General features: G+C 41.9%; 1 protein-coding gene across 9 annotated transcripts in view; it reads right to left on the bottom strand.

Annotated features, from left to right (window-relative positions):
- The window catches only part of dtnba (dystrobrevin, beta a), a 373,718-nt gene that overhangs the window by 72,042 nt on the left and 280,987 nt on the right, over positions 1-20,689 (bottom strand). For all 9 annotated transcript variants that reach the window (XM_043675957.1, XM_043675963.1, XM_043676010.1 and 6 more), the window contains one exon: positions 10,900-11,059. In XM_043675957.1, coding sequence (XP_043531892.1) covers positions 10,900-11,059 — 160 coding nt within the window. The remainder of the gene's footprint in view (positions 1-10,899; positions 11,060-20,689) is intronic.

Genomic DNA, 20,689 nt, shown 5'->3' with positions numbered 1-20,689 from the left:
TACAGGGCTAACGGTAAAATTCTTGGTATGAGCAGAGCGATCTCGGTGTCCATGTGCATAGATCCTTGAATGTTGCAACCCAGATTGATAGGGTTGTTAAGAAGGTGTACAGTGTGTTAGCTTTCATTGTTAGAGGATTTGCGTTTCAGGGCCAGGAGGTCATGTTGCAGCTGTACAAAACTCTAGTGTGGCCATACTTGGAGTATTGTGTACAGTTCTGGTCACTGCATTATAGGAAGGATGTGGAAGCCTTGGAAAAGGTTCAGAGGAGATTTACTAGGATGTTGCCTGGTATGGAGGGAGGGTCTTATGAGGAAAGGTTAAGGGACTTGAGGCTGTTTTCATTACAGAGAAGAAGGTTAAGAGGTTACTTAATAGACACATATAAGATGACCAGAGGATTAGATTGGGTGGACATTCCTCGGATGGCGATGGCTAGCATGAGGGGACATAGCTTTAAATTGAGGGGTGATAGATATAGGACAGATGTCAGAGGTAGTGTCTTTACTTTGAGAATAGTAGGGGCATGGAACACACTGCCTGCAATAGCAGTAGACTCTCTAACTTTAAGGGTATTTAAATGGTCATTAGATAAACCTATGGATGAAGATGGAATAGTGTAGGTTAGATAGGCTTCAGATTGGTTTCACAGGTCAGCGCAACATCGCGGGCCGAAGGGCCTGCACTGTGCTGTAATGTTCTACTTTCTATCTGTTGTTGAAACTTTGATCGATAACTGTGTTAAACCTAGACTTTGATATTCCGACATATTCCTGGATGGTCTCCCATAAATGCCCTCTCATAAATTTGAAGGAATTTAAGTGTGCGCCAAGTCCCACTCACCTGCCGCCTTTGTATTTACTGGCCTACATTGCCACCCACCCAAGCAATATGAGAATTTTACATTTTTATTCTTGATTTGAAATCTCTTCATAGCCTCAAAGTTAAAAATCATACAACACCAGGTTATAGTCCAACAGGTTTATTTGGAAGCACACTAGCTTTCGGAGCACCGCTCCTTCATCAGGTGGTTATGGAGTATAAGATCTTAAGACACAGAATTTATAGCAGAGGGTTACAGTGTGATGTAACTGAAATAATATGTTGAAAAAGACCTGGATTGTTTGTTAAGTCCCTCATCTTTTAGAATGATCAGATTGGTTTAAGTTCTTTTATATGCAAATCCCAGCACTTTTTTAAAGTTACATTCTCAAGTGAACATTAACAATAGGTGCCATACTGGCCCAGATCATGTACTGAAGGTGTGAGGTGCCCTGTGTGAGGTTGTGTCCCAATGTTCAGACTGATTCTAATCTAAAAAAGGGATTTACAGAATCTTATATGAATTCAAGCAGTTTGAGTAAAATAAAATGTAATTCTGCAAGTACAAATTCACCCTACAAACATATATGTGTGTGCGTGCACGTGGGGGTGGGGGCACGTATGAGTGTCTGTAAGGGAGTGTGTATCTGTGTATGTGTCTGAGTGTGAGTGTAAAGGGGTAAAATTCTGTGAGGGTGTATGTGTGGGTGTATGAGAGAGAGTTTGTGTATGAGAGACTGTCTGCTTAAGTGTATGGGTCTGTGTGCGCGCGTGTGTCCACGCGTGTGTGCGAGAGAGAGAGAGTGAAAGAGTGATGCATTGGGGTCACCTGTAGCGCAGGAGATAGACAATGTTGGCTGAGTCACATGAGCACCTGTCTCATACATGGTGGGAGGTGTTCCCATGTGTAATGGTGATATCTGTGTCGATACTCTGACATGTCTTGCAGCGTCTACCGTGACAGGATTTTATGGAGTTGTCCTGAGAGCCGGGCAATTTGCTGCGAGCAATTATCTGTTTGAGGTTTGGCGGTTGTTTAAAGGTGAGCCATGGAGGTGTGGGGTAGGTCTTGACAAGGTGATCATCCTCATTGATAATGTGTTGCAGGTCACAAAGAACATGGCGTTGTTTTATAAGCTCCTGGGAAGTACTGAACAACGAAGGGTACCCTGTCAGTTGCAGCACGTGTCTGGCTCCTGAGGAGGTCATTACAGTTCTTTGCTGTGGCACGTCGGAACTGGCAGTCGATGAGTTGAGCATCGTATCCCATTCTTATGAGGGCATCCCGGAGTACTTCTAGATGGCCGTCACGTTCCTGCTCATCTGAACTGATCCGGTGCATGTGTAGGGCTTGTCCATAGGGAATGGCTGTTTTAATATGTTTTGGGTGGAAGCTGGAGAAGTGTAGCATTGTGAGGTTGCCTGCGGGTTTGTGGTAGAGTGAGGTGCTAAGGTGTCTATCCTTGATGGAGATGCATGTGTCCAAGAATGAGACAGATACTAGAGAGTAGTCCATGGTGAATTTGATGGTGGATGTAACGCGTTGATATCACCGTGTGGTTTTATCAGTGACTCCTCACCATGGGTCCAGAGGAAGAAAATGTCCTCAATGTACTTGATGTATAATGTTAGTTGGAGATCCTGCATGGAGAAGAAGTTTTGTTCGAATCTGTGCATGAGAATGTTGGCATATTGGGGTGCAAATTTGGTCCCCATGGCTGTTCCATGTGTGGATGAAGAACTGGTTGTTGAAGGTGAAGACGTTATGATCGAGGATAAAGCGGATGAGTTTTAGGATGGTGTTTGGAGATTGGCAGTTGTTGGTGTTGAGTACTGAGGCTGTTGCCATGGTGCCATCATTGTGGGGGGTGCTGGTGTAGAGTGCGGAAACGTCCATTGTGACGAGGAATGTTCCCGGTTCGACTGGTCCGTGGGTGCTGAGTTTCTGTAAGAAATCCATAGTGTTGTGGCAGATGCTGGGGATCCCCTGTACAATGGGTTTCAAGATGCCTTTGACATAGCCAGAGAGGTACTCACACAGGCTCCCATTGCCTGATACGATGGGAACGTCCTGGTGTGTTAGCTTTGTGTATCGTTGGAAGGCAGTAGAAGTCGCCTACACAAGAACTACATGGGATGTGGGCACGTAGGGAACTCTGAAAGACTGGATCCAAAGTCCTGATCAATGTCTTTAGTTCATAGGCATGTCCTTTGGTCGGATTGGCCAGTAGTTGCCTCTAGTGTTCCTGGTTGGTCAATTGTTAGTACACTTCCTTGCAGCTGTCTGTTTTATTTTGTTTTCCCTCTGATGCAGTCAAGGAGGAGAGTCCTTGCGCACACACACTGGTCCAGCTCCCAGAGTGAATAGAATTCCCAAAACTCCTGTTGATTTATTTTAAACCCCCACACTACCGCCTAACTGCGGTATTGCTTACTTTTTCAGCTGTCTATTTTATTCTGAATGACGACGGCTCCTTCATTACTGCCGGTTTGATAATTTTTTGATTTGCCATCCATGCTCTCAAAGCAAATCAAAAAATTGGCATTAAACCGGCCGATAATGGAGGAGCTATCGTCATTCAGAATAAAACAGACAGCTGCAAGGAAGTGTACTTACAATTGACCAACCAGGAACACTAGAGGCAACTACTGGCCAATCCAACCAAAGGACATGCCTATGAACTAAAGACGTTGATCAGGACTTTGGATCCAGTCTGTCAGGGTTCCCTAAGTGTCCACACCCCCATACTTCTCGCGTAGGCAACTTTTACTTATACACAAAACCAACACGCCAGGAATTCTTATCGTATCAGGCAATGGGAGCCTGTGTGAGAACCTCTCTGGCTATGTCAAAGACATCTTGAAATCCATTGTGCAGGGGATCCCCAACATCGGTCGTGACACTATGGATTTCTTACAGAAATTCAGCACCCATGGACCAGTCGAACCGGGAAAATTCCTCGTCACAATGGACGTTTTAGCACTCTACAAGACTTCTTCTCTATGCAGGATCTCCAACCAACATTATACATCAGGTACATTGATGACATTTTCTTCCTCTGGACCCACGGTGAGGAGTCACTGATAAAAGTACACAGTGATATTAACAAGTTTCATCCCACCAAACTCACCATGGACTACTCTCTAGTATCTGTCTCATTCTTGGACACATGCATCTCCATCAAGGATGAGCACCTCACTGTACCGCAAACCCAATTATTCCACGATGTTACACTTCTCCAGCTTCCATCCGAAACATATTAACACAACTATCCCCTATGGACAAGCTCTACGCGTACACAGGATAGGTTCAGATGAGAAGGAACGTGACATATACTTGGAAATACTCAGGGATGCCCTCATAAGAACAGGGTACGATGCTCAACTTATTGACTGCCAGTTCTGACGTGCCACAGCAAGGAACCGTAATGACCTCCTCAGGAGACAGACACGTGCTGCAACTGACAGGGTGCCCTTCGTTGTCCAGTACATCCCAGGAGCTGAAAAACTAGGCCATGTTCTCCACAGCCTGCCACACATTATCAATGAGGATGAGCACCTTGCCAAGACCTTCCCCACACCTCCACTGCTTGCCTTTAAACTATCACCAAACCTCAAACAGATCATTGCTCGCAGGAAATTACCCGGCTTTCAGGAAAACACCATACAACCTTGTCGCAGTGTCGACATGGATACCACCATTACACATGGGCCACCTCCCACCATGTACTTGGCAGCTACTCATGTTATTCGGCCAACATTGTCTACCTCATATGCTGCAGGCAAGGATTCCCTGAGGCATGGTACATTTGGTGAAACAGAGCAGAGGCTACAGCAACGGATGAATGGACACCGCACAGTAATCAGCAGAAAGGAGCGTTCCCTCCCAGTTGGAGAACACTTCAGTGGTCGAGGACATTTGACCTTGGACCTTCCGGTGACCATCCTCCAAGGCGGACTTTGGGAAGGCAATAATGCAAAGTGGCCAAGCAGAGGCTGATAGCCAAGTTTGGTACCCATGGGATAGCCTCAACCGGGACCTTGGGTTCATGTCACATGACAGGTGACCCCACTACACACACACCTACAGACCCATACTCACACAAGCTGTCTCTCATACTCTCACATATATAACCCCCACACTCACACACACACCCTCTCACAGGCTTCTACCCCTTTACAATCACACTTATACACATACACATATACACACTCTCTCATAGACACTCATGCCCCCCTGCACACGCACACCCACATACCCACACACATATAAGTTTGCGGGGTGAATTTGTACCTGCAGAATTATATTTTGTTTTGCTCAAAAACTTCATGAATCCATGCAAGATTCTGTAAATTCCTTTTTTAGATTAGAATCAGTCTGAACATTGGGGCACAGACATCCTCACACAGGGGAGCTCACACCTTCAATGCATTATCTGGGCCAGTATGGCACCTATTGTTAATGTTCACTTGAGAATGTAACTTGAAAAAAGTACTAGGATTTATGCAAAACTGAAACCAACATGGTCATTCTAAAAGACGAGAGATTTAACAAACAATCCAGGTCTTTTTCAATATATAATTTCAGTTACATCACACTGTAAACTTTTGTTATAAATTCTGTGTCTTACGATCTTATACCCACAACCACGTGATAAAGGAGCAGCGCTTCCAAATAAACTTGTTGGACTAGAAGCTGGTATTATATGATTTTAACTTTGTCCACCCCAGTCCAACTCTGGCATGTCCAAGTCATGACTCCATAGCCTCACCTCTCACTATCTCTGAATCTGGTACAACTTTACAACCCCTCCATTTTAGCCTGTGCCAGTTGTGCTGTCCGACACATCCTCGTTTCTAATTGCCCCTTCATTGGCTTAACTTCCGCCTTTATGTTCCTTCATAATCCCACCTGTTTGAAAACACTTTCAGGCATCTGGCCAAAAGTTTCCTTCTATGTTTTATTGTCAAATTTAACTTCAAAACACTCTTGAAGAAGGCATTTCACGGATTTCTACAAATTATCCTTTGAAGCTGCTATAGAAGAGCAAGTTGTTGTTGTTATAATAATGTACAAAACCAAAGAGACACAAATAATTCTCTGAGCTTAAAACAATTACCAACGCTGGGAAAAATATCCTCCCTACACTAACACTTCTAAATCAAAATCAATTAACAACTAAAGTGCACCTTTAAAATGTTCCTCTGAGGATTGAGTTATCGGCACTAAGTTGGAACAATCAAACCTCATTTCGGTTTCTACTCCATATCCACAAGTGGCATCTGCAGTGGGACGCACTTACTCATAGTGGTCAACGCCAAGAATGTTAGTCGGTTTTTGTTCCCTGTTGCTGAAGCTTAGGGAACAGTAATATTCTTAAGCTGCTCTTTCAAGCATAGACGAGGATTTGACTGCTTTGTATTGCTTCGGACCATATTCTACAGTGCAAATTTTCTCCAATTAATCTCATACTTTAAACATTGGTCCTCATCAAAATCACAAATACCAATTGGCAAACCATGCCCATCATAATGGACAAAGCAGGTGCTGCATTAATATATCCACTTCTGCTTCTGCAAAGTAGGGAGACAGAGCTTTCCAGTAATTATCATGTCTAAAATGTTGCAACTCAGCATTTTAAAAGATCTGGAGAATGTCTGTAATATGCTTTTCTCCAATTAAAATAAAATAATCACAAAAAGAAAGTTACTTAATGTGTATGTGACATTTGACCTTTTAGGTCTAAACATAATCTTCAATGTCATTGAAAATATTAATGAGGAAATGAAAAAGTTTTCATGTATGGCAGATCAAGTTCTGAAAACAAAACAAATTTAACCTAGGGGAGAAAGTGAGGACTGCAGATGCTGGAGATCAGAGCTGAAAATGTGTTGCTGGAAAAGCGCAGCAGGTCAGGCAGCATCCAAGGAGCAGGAGAATCGACGTTTCGGGCATGAGCCCTTCTTCAGGAATTTAACCTAACCAATTCCCAGTGGTTGCTTCCAAACTTGCATCGTGCCAGAAGGACTCAGCGGCATGAAACCACATCTACGAACCAAAAACCGGCTCACCAATCAACAGTTCAGGATCTGCTAGATTCTGTCCGAATTGGCTTCATTAACACATCAACAGAAGAGTTTAATGTTAGAGGAAAGCTAATAATTGCTGTCTTCAGCATAAAGGCAACACAGGAACAGGAGTAGGCCATTCAGCCCATTGAGTATGTCCTGTCATTCTATTTCATGGATAATGTTTTTTTGACTTTGGTTGCCCTGGCGCCTTCTCCTGCAGGAGGTTGGGCCCTGTGTATCTCCATCCCCGCTCCGTCTTGGGTAGCGGCACTGGAAAGCCAGCCTGGACCCCATCGATTGATTTCCAGTGCTGGAGGAGGGAGCGGGAGCTGCCCAGTGTGACTGTCTCCAGCTGAGAGGCAACAGATGTGAAAGTGATGGCGTTAGTGACTGTGGGAAGGAAACACATTGCCTGGAACCCAGGGACAATGTCGAATGATGGCAATTGGAGGAGCAGGGAGGGTGAAGTTGACTGAAAGGGAAAGATGAACTTTTAAAGCTGTTTCAGTTTTAGTAATATCAATTTAAGATTAATTTATTCAGCATTGTACCATTTATACAATTTATTCAGTAATTTATTCTGTAATCCAAAATGGTGCTGGAACATGGTGACATTATCCACTTCTCTCTGTACCCAGGTACAAGTGACAATTTTAAATAAATCTAAACCTATTATCTCCTCAATGCCACCTTTTTGCACTATCTTCATATCCCTTCAGCTCAATAGTCTCCTGAAACATCTCTGTTGAGAACCTGCTCAATGACTGAGCTTCCACAGCCCTCTGGGGTACTAGAACTAGAATCCCTACAGTGTGTACACGTGCCCTTTGGCCCAACAAGTCCACACCAACTCTCTGAAGAGTATTCCACCCAAACCCATTCCCCACTCGTCTACATTTACCATGACTAACCAACACATCCCTGAAAACTGGGCAATTTCGCATGACCAATTCACACTAACCTGCACATCTTTGGATTGTGGGAGGAACCCAGAGCACTTGGAGGAAACCCACGCAGACACAGAGAGAATGTGCAAACTCCACACAGACAGTCGCCCGAGGCTGGAATCGAACCCAGGTCCTTGATGCTGTGAGGGTAGAGAATTCTGAAGATTCACAGCTCTGTTCTCTTGTCATCTTCATTTTAAATGGCCTATCGCATACCCTGAGGTAACGTTACTTGGATCTCGAGTCAATAGTGAGGGGATTATCTTATCTACATCCACCCTGTCGTTCCCGATGAGATTTCTCTAAGTTTCAATAAGATCATCGCTGCACTTTTTGCAACATCAGAAAATACAGACCGTGTTTCCTCAGTTGAATGTTTAATTGTGTATGCTGCACAGGGATGTGAGCAGAAGGAAGTTGAACAGTACCAAAGGGTGAAATCCTCCAACGCTGTGGTCAATTGAAGCAAGTCAAAGAATACAAAGCCCAGCCATTGACCCTTTACAATGAAAGCACAGGTATTGAGGGCTTCTCCAAATTCAAGATCTCAAAGACTGGCATCAACAAAAAGTAAACTGTATCAGCAATAACAATGTTGCAGGCATAACATCATGGCACAGCCTGGGTTTTCTGTTCAAATGACGTTTAAATAATGTGTCTATCTTTACAAGGCTGAAGTCAGATGTGTGATAGAATACTGATCATACGTGCGTAAGTGCTATAAGCAGTCAAAATGTTCAAATTCATGCAGAGTTGAGCATTTTGCTAGATCAATGTCCCTGCCAATGACCCATCTCCTACTGGAATAGTAATCTACAGAATGCAAAAGAGAAACTTTCCCAGGTTTAACAGCATCCCCCTCACCTGCAACCTCTGCTACCAAGTATGTTAGGAGCAATGATATCAGGAAAATATTATTGCATTCACATTTAGAACATAGAACATAGAACAATACAGCCCTTTGGCCCATGATGTTGTGCTGAAAATTTATATTAATCTAAGATCAACCTAACCTACACTCCCCTCAATTTACTGCCATCCATGTGCTTGTCCAGCAGTCGCTTACTGTCCTTAATGTTTCTGACGCTACTACCACTGCTGGCAGTGCATTTCACACACCCACCTTTCTCTGCTTAAAGAACCCACCTCTGACATCTCCCCTATACCTTCTTCCAATCACCTTAAAATTATGACCCCTCGCAACAACCACTTCTGCCCTGGGGAAAAGTCTCTGGCTATCTACTCTATCTATTTTTCTCATTACCTTGTACACCTCTATCAAGTCACCCCTCTTCCTTCTTCTTTCCCGTGTGAAAAGCCCAAGCTCACTCAACCTCTCTTCAGAAGACGTGTCCTCCAGTCCAGGCAGCATCCTGGTAAATCTCCTTTGCACCCTCTCTAAAGCATTTACATCCTTCCAATAATGAGGTGATCAGAACTGGACACAAAATTCCAAGTGTGGTCTAACCAGGGTTTCATACAGCTGCAGCAAAACCTCGCAGCTCTTAAACTCAATCCCCCTGTTAATGAAAGCCAAAACAACATACGCCTTTTTAACAACACTATCAACTTGGGTGGCAACTTTGAGGGACTATGCACTTGAACACCAAGATCGCTCTGTTCCTCTACACTGTCAAGAATCCTGTCTTTAACCCTGTATTTAACATTCAAATTCAACCTTCCAAAATTAATTACTTTCCATTTATCCAGGTTGAACTCCTTCTTCCGCTTCTCAGCCCATCTCTGCATCCTGTCAATGTCTTGTAGCCTGCAACAACCCTCGATACTATCTACAACACCACTGACCTTTGTGTCATCGGCAAACTTACTAACACGCCCTTCCACATCTTCATCCAAGTCACTTATAAAAACTACCAACAGCAGAGACCCAAGAACAGATCCCTGCAGGACACCACTGGTCACTGACCTCCAAGCAGAATATTTTCCACCCACTACCACTTGCTGAGTTCTTTCAGGCAGCCAATTCTGTATCCAGACAGCCAAGTTTCCATATCTCCTCACTCTCTAAATGAACCTACTGTAGGGGAACCTTATCAAATGCCTTACTGAAATCCATATACACCACATTCACTGCTCGACCTTCATCAACTTGTCTCATCACATCCTCAAAGAACTCAATAAGGCTTGTGAGGCATGACCTGCCCCTTACAGAGCCATGCTATTTTTAATCAAACTATGTTTTTCCATGTTTATTGCCAAGTCAGACATCATCCTGACATTGAGACTGTTCCCTGGGCCAGTACCCTGGAATGGCCCAAGTGATATCACTGGGGATGCACTATCACACCAAGGACTGTCATAGAACAGAGAAAGAGACCACTCAGTAGGCAATCAGGAGTGGATGATTAAAAACAGGACAGCACACCTCTTAAAAATATCCTTTTCTTAAAAACTGCGAACTATCAAATAGTTAATATAAATATCTGTCACTTCTGACAGGTGGTGTGGGAAGCATACTGAAAAAAGGATGAGGAAATTATGATTTTGTGTGAAGTCAGCTATTAACACACTTTTAAATATTGATTGTAGTTTCAATGCAGTCATTTTTTCCTTTACTGAGAGAAAGCTATTCCCAGAAAGGTAATGGTCTTATCTCAGTAATGGCTAGTAATGGCCAAGATTGAAGAAGTAAACCGTGTTGTGTGTTACAGGAGCTATCAAACACATTAATGCTCAAATAATGATGGAAATACATTGGACAATCTATGATAGCATTATGTTTATTTGTTCCCTTTAGAATCCTGCTATCTGATGCCCATTTTTTAACTGGAATTAAATTGTTTTTGTTATACGTTCTTGCACATTGGTCCTCTTTTTGCAAGATCACATCTAAGGCCACAAATTCTTATACCTTCACATGCAACTGGTTTTGGGTGGCTTTCCACTACAGATATAAATAATATTAAAAATTACTGCTTTATAACCAGCAAAAAAAAATACTGCTTGAAAATACCTTTCTGCATTTTTCATGGCAAAAATGTGGGTGTGGAATAGTGAATTCACTAGGCAACTAGCGTTTGTCAAGATTACCGCTTACCCTGTGCAAACGCTTCCTGCACATCCCCTCCAACTCCAGATAGCGAGTCTTGAGGTCCATGAGTCGGTGTGGAGCAAGCAGACGTGGATCTGACTGGCATTGGCATGGAACGACTGGCACTATGGCTGGGTGATGAATGAGGAGAGCCAGCTGCTTGAGCCTGTCCAATGAGAAAACAGAACAATCTCCATTTTAAACTCAGTTTGCACCATTTTATACACAAAAGATGCAAATAGTCATCACCCTTTTCCAAAACAATTCACCAAACTTCGCCTAGTAACACTACAAAGAAAACAGCAATTAAATGATTATTTTCATTCTCCAACCAATCCAAATTAATTAAAGTGAAATTTAAAGAGCTTGTCAGATATTGCTTGTTAATATTCTTGAGGTGCAAAGATCTGCCTGAACGTATGGTGTAACATGCAGAATTATTGTTGATGGTTATTTAGCCTAACTTGCAGAATCACAGATACAGCAAAACAAAATCCAGAAACTACCTCTCCTTCCAACATTTGAATGAGCGACCACATCATGAATGGAGCTTGAGATCTCCAAACTCTAAAAAGTCAGCCACCTGTTTTGTATTTTGTTACATTTTGATTATGACAAAAATAGATTCACTAATCATGTTTCATGCCAAATACGTCTAAATGAAACCATCCATGTTCCATTAAAATGTGAGGAAAACCCTGCCTTGTACAATTCTGGCAGCCACAGCCCTCTTTAGGCCTCACATGTTAGTGTTCTGGTGCAGGAGGTTTTGTTACTCTTTAGCATTTGAAGCACAAACATCAGAGCTAAGAAGTCCATTAATTCTGTTTGTGGAACCAGGCTAATAGCCTTTCTTAGGCATTAATAGAACCACAGAAAAAGCAATTGCAAGGCTGTCTCATGGCAACGGCCTGAAAGACCCACTTTGTCAATATATTCTCAGCCTCAGGCATATGGAAATAGGCCAGGTAGCAGATGGCTAGCGGGTACAATTAGTCTCATTTTGCTGTGGCAGACTGAAATGGAATAGCTAATAATTCTGCTCACCTTTCACCGTTAGTACTGATAGACTTAACAGTTACTTGTTGCTACTAAATGCTCTTGCTGATTGAACGGTTTATCGTGAAATGGCCACAATGTGCAGAGAGGCTTTAAAAGGAATAAACAGAGGTGACCTACTGTATTAAATATTGAGGTTTTTAATACAACTCTTCGGGGTCGTGGTATCACTTCTGCACCATAAAAGAGAAATTTATACCTGTCTTTTTCTCTCAGGAAACATGAAAAGCTGTTGAAAACTACCTATAGTGAGAATAGTTATTGCTTATAGAAAGCCCAAGTCACTTGATGCTAAGTTTAAGTTAGTACTAAAGAATACACAATGTTAACTCACCATTAGAATGGGAGAATGTGTTTGAAAGTGTCAATAAATTGCTTTAACGGAAAGTAAATCATTGATAATAAAATACTGTGAGACCTACTGTGCTAAAATCTTTCAGAATCAACAGGGGACTACTTCTGAATAAGTCTTGTTTAAGGACTTTGTAAAGCATTAGTATTCTTCATGGAACATGACTGCATCAAGGACAGAAGATGAAGTAGCCCTTGTCACACACCCTAAAGCCACAACAATTGCAACACAAACCAAAGAAAACATATATCTGCACACACGAAGCTACACATTCAAACACAAGTCAGCCAGTGAATGCTAAAGGCTACAATCTAAATAGGGTGGGGGCACAGGTGTACAGTACAAACTCTTTTTTACACTTAATCCATCTGAATCTTTATACACTCTTAGGTACTCGGTACTTAGCTAACTTTCAGCATGTTGGTCTTTCAGGACAGTCGGCTGGAAATACAATTGATCATAATTCTTTAGAGGTTAAGATGGGAAAATATCAATCAGAATATATGCTCAAGTTAGTCATTTCGCTGAAAATGTCAAAACAGGGAATTAGCCATGACACCTGTCTCCCTGTAACAAACAATACGTTAACTCTTACAAATGAAGAATTGTAAATGATGAATGAGCTGTTCACAAGAAGCATTAAAGATCAAGTGGTGCCAAACATCTCAACTTTACCAACATGACAGTAATTTGTATCCACAGACTCTAAAGATTCAGTCACAGGAGCTTACATTTGTTTGAAATTTTCAGCTACGCTGCAAAGTGTTGGCAATATGTTGACAAAACAATGTAAGATAGACTGCATCATTCTGCATGCCATCGCTCAGATGAGATGTTAAACCAAGGCCTGTCTTCCATGTTCTGGTGGATTAGATTGAAGTTAATGATTCTGAGATTATAATCAGAAGAATAATGGATTCCTCTAGTGCCTTGGCTAAGATTTTCATTGAACTAACATCATTGAAAGCAATTTTGAATTGGTTCATTTATCTCATTAGAGATTGTAAAAAATATTGTTGTTTATGTACACAATGACAATGATTCCACATCAAAATAATTTGTGACACAGGAAGGACTGACGACAGAACAGAAATGCCAGATGCTGAGTTACTCATTTGAGCTGGTGTGCCCAGCGGAGATCATCATTCTGAGGCAGTCACACATTGGGCTTGAAGTCAGAATGCCCAGAACATGTTTACTGAGCCTTCTCTGGAGAACCCAGGACTGGGACTGCATTCTCATGGCAGTCACAGGAAGGTCAACAAGGAACCTCTGAAGGCATTGTTTTAGTGTTATGATCTTGAGAGTGAGTGCTGGGAGAGGCTTGTGCCAGGCACAATATAATAAATAAAGGACAGACTGCTTCAAAAGCAACAGAACATCAGGGATAGAGTGAAACTGCACAGAAAGAAAATCCCAGGCTACTACCAGATCCAAAAATTCAATCATCTGGAATGTCATATTCTACCTGCAGGAGATTCTGCAAGGCTCAGATCTGTCTTAGTGATCACACATTACTCACCAGAACACCACCAAATACATGTAGATGGTAGACAATATCAAGAAAGCTTAACAATGTCTCTACTTCCTCAGGAGGATAAGGAAATTCAGCATGTCCACGACGACTCTGACCAATTTTCATAGATGCACCATAGAAGGGATCCTATCCGGATGCATCAGTGTGTGATATGGCAACTGCCCTGACCAAGACCTCAAGAAACTACAGGAGGCAAGAACACAGCCCAGTCATTTACCTAAACCAACCTTCCATCTATTGACTCCGTCGATACTTCTTGCTGCCTCAGGAAAGCAGCTAACATCATCAAAGACCCCTCCCATTCCAGTAAAACTCTCTTTCTCCTTTTCTGTTGGGCAGAAGTTACAAAAGTTGAAATGTATGTACAAAAAGAATCTAGATCAACTTCTTCCTATGATCAGACTTTGAATGGACCTATTTAATGTTAATTCTGATCTCTCTCTCTCTATACCTTCTCTGTGGCTCTCTTTGGATACAAAACTGGCTTGAAGGTAGGAGACAGAGGGTGGTGGTGGAGGGTTGCCTTGCGGACTGGAGGCCTGTGACCAGTGGAGTGCCACAAGGATCGGTGCTGGGTCCACTATTTTTTGTCATTATATAAATGATTTGGATGTGAACATTGGAGGTATAGTTAGTAAGTTTGCAGATGACACCAAAATTGGTGATGTAATGGACAGTGAAGAAGGTCACCTCACAGCACAACGGAATCTTGATCAGATGGCCTAATGGGCTGAGGAATAGCAGGTGGAGTTTAATTTAGATAAATGTGTGGTGCTGCAGTTTGGAAAGGCAAATTAGGGGCGGACTTATACACTGAATCGTAATGTCCTGGGGAGTGTTGCTGAACAAAGACACCTTGGAGTGCAGGTTCATAGTTTCTTGACAGTGAAGTCACAGATAGATAGGATAGTGAAGGAGGTGTATGGCACACTTGCCTTCATTGATCAATGCACTGAGCATAGGGGTTGGGAGGTCATGTTGTGACTGTATTGGACATTGGTTAGGCCACTTTTGGAATAGTATGTTCAAATCTGGTCCCCCTGCCATAGGAAAGATGCTGTCAAACTTGAAAGGGTTCAGAGAAGATTTATAAGGGTGTTGCCAGGGTTAGAGGATTTGAGCTACAGCGAGAGTCTGAATAGGCTGGGGCTGCTTTCTCTGGAGCGTCAGGCACTGACGAGTGACCTTATAGAGTTCTATAAAATCACGAGGGGGATGGATAGGGTAAATAGACAAGGTCTTCTTTCGCAGGATAAGGCAATCCAAAACTAGACAGTATAGGTTTAAAGTGAGAGGGGAAACATTTAAAAGGACAAACTTTTCACAAAGAGGGTGGCGTGAGCATGGAATGAACTACTAGAGGAAGTGGTGGAGGCTGGTACAATTACAACATTTAAAAAGCATCTGGATGGGTATATGAATAGGAAGGGTTTAGAGAGATATGGCAAGTGCTGGCAAATGGGACTAGATGAATTTAGGGTATCTGGTCGGCTTGGTTGAGTTGGACCAAAGGGTCTGCTCCCATGCTATGGCTCTATGGCTGTGACACTGTACTCTGCACTCGGTTCTGCTACCCTGTTGCAATTTGACGGGTACGATCTGTCTGTATAACTCACAAAACAACACTTTTCACTGTCTCTCAGTACATGTGACAACAATTAAACAAACTCAAATGGTGAACAGGAAAGAAATAAACTACTACTAAAAAGGAGACCTTTCTTCAAACTACTGAACATTATAGAACATTACATCTTGGGCAGTTCACTGAAGGATTATTTGGACATGATTGCGAGTCACAATAATTGAGCATTTAGATTGAAAATGAGTCACCATCTGCCTCCTGTGTGATATGACTCCTCAAACCGATTTTCTAGCATTAGTTGATTGCTATGCAGAAGTTGAAAGTGATGAGCTTTAAAAGCGTGAGGAACAGATAGACCCAGAAATTCTATTCAAGGAGGTAATTTACAAACAGTTTGTTAACACGGGTGAGCCACTGTAGTTCTTTCCTTTACAATCTTGAACCATATCAAGGGATCCCATTGTAAATTTATCTAATGTTGCCCAAGATAATAAGATTAAAAAGAAATTGCAGCCTGTGCATTTTTGATGGAACATGTTGCTGTGGTTTCCTCTCTGCATCACACTTTAATTGTCTGCACAGTAAACTCTAAGCTTTTCATGTTGTCATACATGAATAATGGAGCTTAACCTCCTCGAACATCAATAACTTATCTTCAAAACAATAAGGCCTTTTTGCATTATTTCAAGATACGCTTTTTCCAATACAGTTTAGTTATCATCAGAGTACTTTCTGCTTAGACAAGCAATGATGCCTCACAGAAATTAGATTTTGTTCTACCTGAGAGATCTTGGATTGATCATCCCATCCAGAATATCAAACCTGATTTTCACACTTGCATTATTAAGTTAATTGGATACAGGCCATAGTACTCAATCTAACTGTCAAGGCAAGTCAGATGGTGTAGACAAAAACAGTCAAACACTGCAAACTCATAAATTCAACATCCTGAAACCCTTCACATCTGAAATCAAAGCCAATTCCTTTTTATGGTTAAAGATCTGCTACCATTGCGTTCTGAAGGAAGCCCGAGAGCCACCCAAACTTTACTATCTATTGGACAGTGCAATCTGTCATTGTGTCAACATTCCTGCAGCAGCTACCCAGATTACCAGCTTAACTAGCAGTTATTGGAGGATGGCTCCATGACGTCAACACAAGTTATGATTCTATTTTTTCCCTTTTGCTTTTATCACTAAGCTGTAGCAATGCATGCATTATTTATAAATCCAAGTACAGGAGAAGCTTAACCAGGGGATTAAATATCTCAAGCAGTCATCTGTCACTTTGCCCAGTTGTTGAGTGCCTGCCTACTCAATGTTACCTTTCACCAACATTCCAAACTGAGTAAAATTTAGACAAGAATGAACCACATCAATGTGAAATTTAACAACATTGTTGTTACTGCCTTTGTGAATTTTAAAAACACAGGACAGGTGGCAAGGAGGGGATGGGATGGGCTTAAATTTTCTTGTGAATTCTCCCACATCCACCTTCATTTTGTTTTTGCAGAAGTTCATGGCTTCTCTGTCAAACTGCACTGGAAAACTGGGAGAGGTCTAGAAATGTCAACCCATCATCGCCAAACTTTAAAGAAAATGTCTTGAAACCAAAGCGGCATTTAGAAACAATCTACGGTAATTAACTATGCTTTAGGAAGAAATGGCAGGACTGAAATTATTCTCAGGTAGTGAGTGTTTTGAACATTTAAGTTGTGGATGTCAAATTATCTCTGAAGTTTTTAGTGCTAAACATGGAGCTTTTCATGCATAAGGTCATTGGGTTCAGGTAGCAAACAAACACTGGTTAAGAGCAAATCCTGAAATAGCAAGGTTTTAACTAATTCAGCCACCATGGTCACAGACCCTTATTCAGCACAACTTATAGTTGAACATTGTATTTTGGGATTTGACAGGGCTTTTGCTTTTAAAATGAAAGTAATCTTCACCTTTCCAAGTTTGCTGTTTGGAACCATAGGGAAGGTGATGGGGGAAAGCTTTTTTTGGGGGAGGATGGAGAAGGTGAGGAGATTTGCAGCAACCTGGAAACATTTAAGAGAATATGTGAAAGGTGGGCCATATGTGCTAGAAGGGGTGGGGTGAGGGGAGTGATGGTGGTGGGGGAGAAATACATTAAAAAAATCCAAATTAATCAAGTCAAAGAATTGGAAAAATATCTGGAGGGCAACTGCGGGATTTGAAGTGTTAAAATAACAGCCAGAACTCAAACTTACGCAGGACCTTTAACATAGTGAAACTTCTCAATGCATTCCACAGGGGGATAATTAGGCAACATACATAAGGAAATATTAGGGTAAGTGACCAATAAAATAAAAGGTCAGTGGTAGTTTTTTAAGAAGCATTTTTGAGGAGAAAAAAAAGAGAGAGAGAGACAAGCAAAAGAGTGTGAGGAGCAAAACCGCGCACTTAGAGTACAGCTGCCGAAAGAGGAAGGTCATGACCCTAAGTGAGCTAGAATTTGGGTGTCGAAGGCAGCGAAGACCACCATGGAACTTCGACAAAATGCTCCCAGAATTTCCTCAGCCTGTCCCCCAAAACCCATTCCCACTGATCTCATTGAAGGGGTGCAACACCTTTAAAACCTGGAAATTGGGTCACAGTGGGAGAGAGTGAGGGAAGCAGTGATTTCAGAGCGAGGCAGCGAAATGCACGGCTTGAAGTGCTGAAGTATTAACACTGCGAGTGTGAGAGAGACCAGAATGAAAAGAGGACAGAGGCCTTGGGTGTTTGAGAGGCTGGAGGAAATGACTGAAATAGAGAAGGACAAGCCATTGAAGGTTATGAAAACAAATTTGAAAGTTGAGCCATTGCCAGATTGTATCCAATATATGCTGTACAACAGCCACCTCATTTTCTGCTTGGAGACTCTACAGCCTTCTGCACTCAATATCAAGTTCAACAATTTGAGGGCTTGAGACCTTTCTCCCCTGTCCTTGTCTCCAACTCTCACACACCAAACTTTGTTATCACATGGTCTGTTGTTACACACAACCCATTGTTAATCACTAACAGTCCCCATTAATAGCTATTCATTCCCCAGGCTGATTGTTATCCATTCCTTCATCTGTCCTCTGTTCTTCTCTCTCTTTGGGCTCTACCTCCACCAATCACTTACTCTTTACCCCCTCCCTCCACCCTATTTTCTGCATAAAAAACAACTTATTCCTCACTACCATTAGTTCTGAGGAAGGGTCACTAGACCCAAAACATTAACTCTGATTTCTCTTCACAGATGCTGCCAGACCTGCTGAGATTTTCCACCAATTTCTGTTTTTATGCCTAATACATGTCAGCAAGGAAAGGGCTGACTAGGAAACAGGACTTGAGAATGTGATTGGGTTTTTGGATGAGCTCAAGTTTATATAAAGTGGAAGGTGGGAAACTAGCCAGGAGTGGGTTGGAGTCATCAATAAGCCACTGTTCTTTATGTTCAGTTAATTGGTGGGAACTAGGCATTTAAAACATAATTACACAGCTTCTTCTTACAGAAACAGCTTTATATTTCCAAATAAAAAACAGAAATTCAAACATCAAAGGGATTACTGATGGCCTGTAAGGTAAATCAGTAAATTAGGAGGTGGTAGTTAAAACTGGATTTTGACCTGTAGACAACACTTTAGTTATCTCTACAGGGTGGCACTACTTTTGGTCTTTCACTCCTTCAGCAAATGGATAGCTTTAACAAGGTTAATTAGCAGTAAATTAAAACAATGTGGTATATAGGGAAGATTCATTGAAGAATTCAACAAGAGAAAACTCTGAAATATTACTGAAGTTTTATTGACTTTATAAATTCTGCCATTAAAATAATTAACATAAAACAAAGAAAAACTAAAGTGTGAATAGCGCGGTAATTACATTATTTCAACCATGAATGTATTTGGATGTTAGCACAAGAATAATTTTGGAATTATTTCCTGTTTTTCTACTTGTTACTAATATCTGGTTGGACAGAAAAATGCAAGTTATCAGCGATTTAAAAATACTGCAAAATCTAGGCAATTAAAAGATCTGAAGGAATTGTTTTGTGTTTATTTAATTTTTTTGAAGAAGTGATAGTTAAAAACAATAATTTATTAAACAATAAATTTTTCACGTAGCCTTGAATTTAGTTTTTTGTTTATGAATCAATAACCTAGCTATCTTTCATTTCTGTTTTAGCTTTTAAATAACTACAACTTGAGATTATAATAATGGGGGGGAGGTGTTGTTAAAGCAATCCCTGTGCTTTTCCCCAATCAGTCAGCTGTGATTGAGCAAAGGGTTCAACTGTCAAGTCACAGGGTGATTGTGGCACAGAATAAAGCCATTGAAGTCCATGTCAGGCCTCAGTAGAACCTTTAAGTTCCATTATCTACTTAGCACCATGTCTCTGCAAGTTCCTTCAAATACCTTTCCAATTTACTTTTCGAATTATTGACCACCTCCTGTTCTACCATCCTTGTAGGCAGTCAGCTCCAGATCATTACCAATTCCTTCCACATCAAATCATCTCTTGGTCAAAATCTTAAATCGGTGTCTCATAGCCTTCAGACACTCTTCTGCTGCAACAGCTTATGTCACCGAACTCTGTCACAATCTTTATATCTCCATCAAATCTTCCCTGAAATTCCAGTCTCTCTGACCCAACCCTGTACTTAGAATCCCACATCACTGCAACTATTCTGGCAGATATAGAGTCATAGAGATGTACAGCAGAGTGCGGCGCGAGCTGGGCGGAAGTGAGGTTGGAGCGCAGAGCTGGTCGGGAAGGTAAGTGATTGATATTTGAGTGGGTGTGTTCTAGACCCCAGACCCTACATAGTAGCCTCCCTCCCATCGTCCTCCTCTAACTTACTCAGTGTTCTTGCTTTGGAGACGAAGTGTAGAGTAATGGCAGCGCAGGCAGTGGAATGTTCCTCCTGCAGGATGTTCGAGGTAGGGGTGACCACCGATACTCCTGCCGACTTCATCTGCAGGAAATGCAGTCAGATCCTGCTCCTCACAGAACGAGTTAGGGAACTGGAACTGGAGTTGGATGAACTGAGGATTATTCGAGAGGCTGAGAGGGTAATAGATAGAAGCTACAGGGACATAGCCACGCCAGAGAACAGAGGTAGCTGGGTAACAATTAGAGGTGGGAAGGGGAGGAAGCAGGCAGTGCAGGAATCCCCTGTGGTCGTTCCCCTCAGCAATAAGTATACCGCTTTGGATACTGTTGGGGTAGCAGGGGTAAGCTGCAGTGACCGGGTCTGTGGCGCGAGGTC

This window comes from Chiloscyllium plagiosum, chromosome 3 (genome assembly GCF_004010195.1).
Source record: "Chiloscyllium plagiosum isolate BGI_BamShark_2017 chromosome 3, ASM401019v2, whole genome shotgun sequence".
Classification (NCBI taxonomy): domain Eukaryota; kingdom Metazoa; phylum Chordata; class Chondrichthyes; order Orectolobiformes; family Hemiscylliidae; genus Chiloscyllium; species Chiloscyllium plagiosum.
The sequence above is the reverse complement of the archived record's forward strand: the minus strand, read 5'-3'. Positions and strand labels throughout refer to the sequence as shown.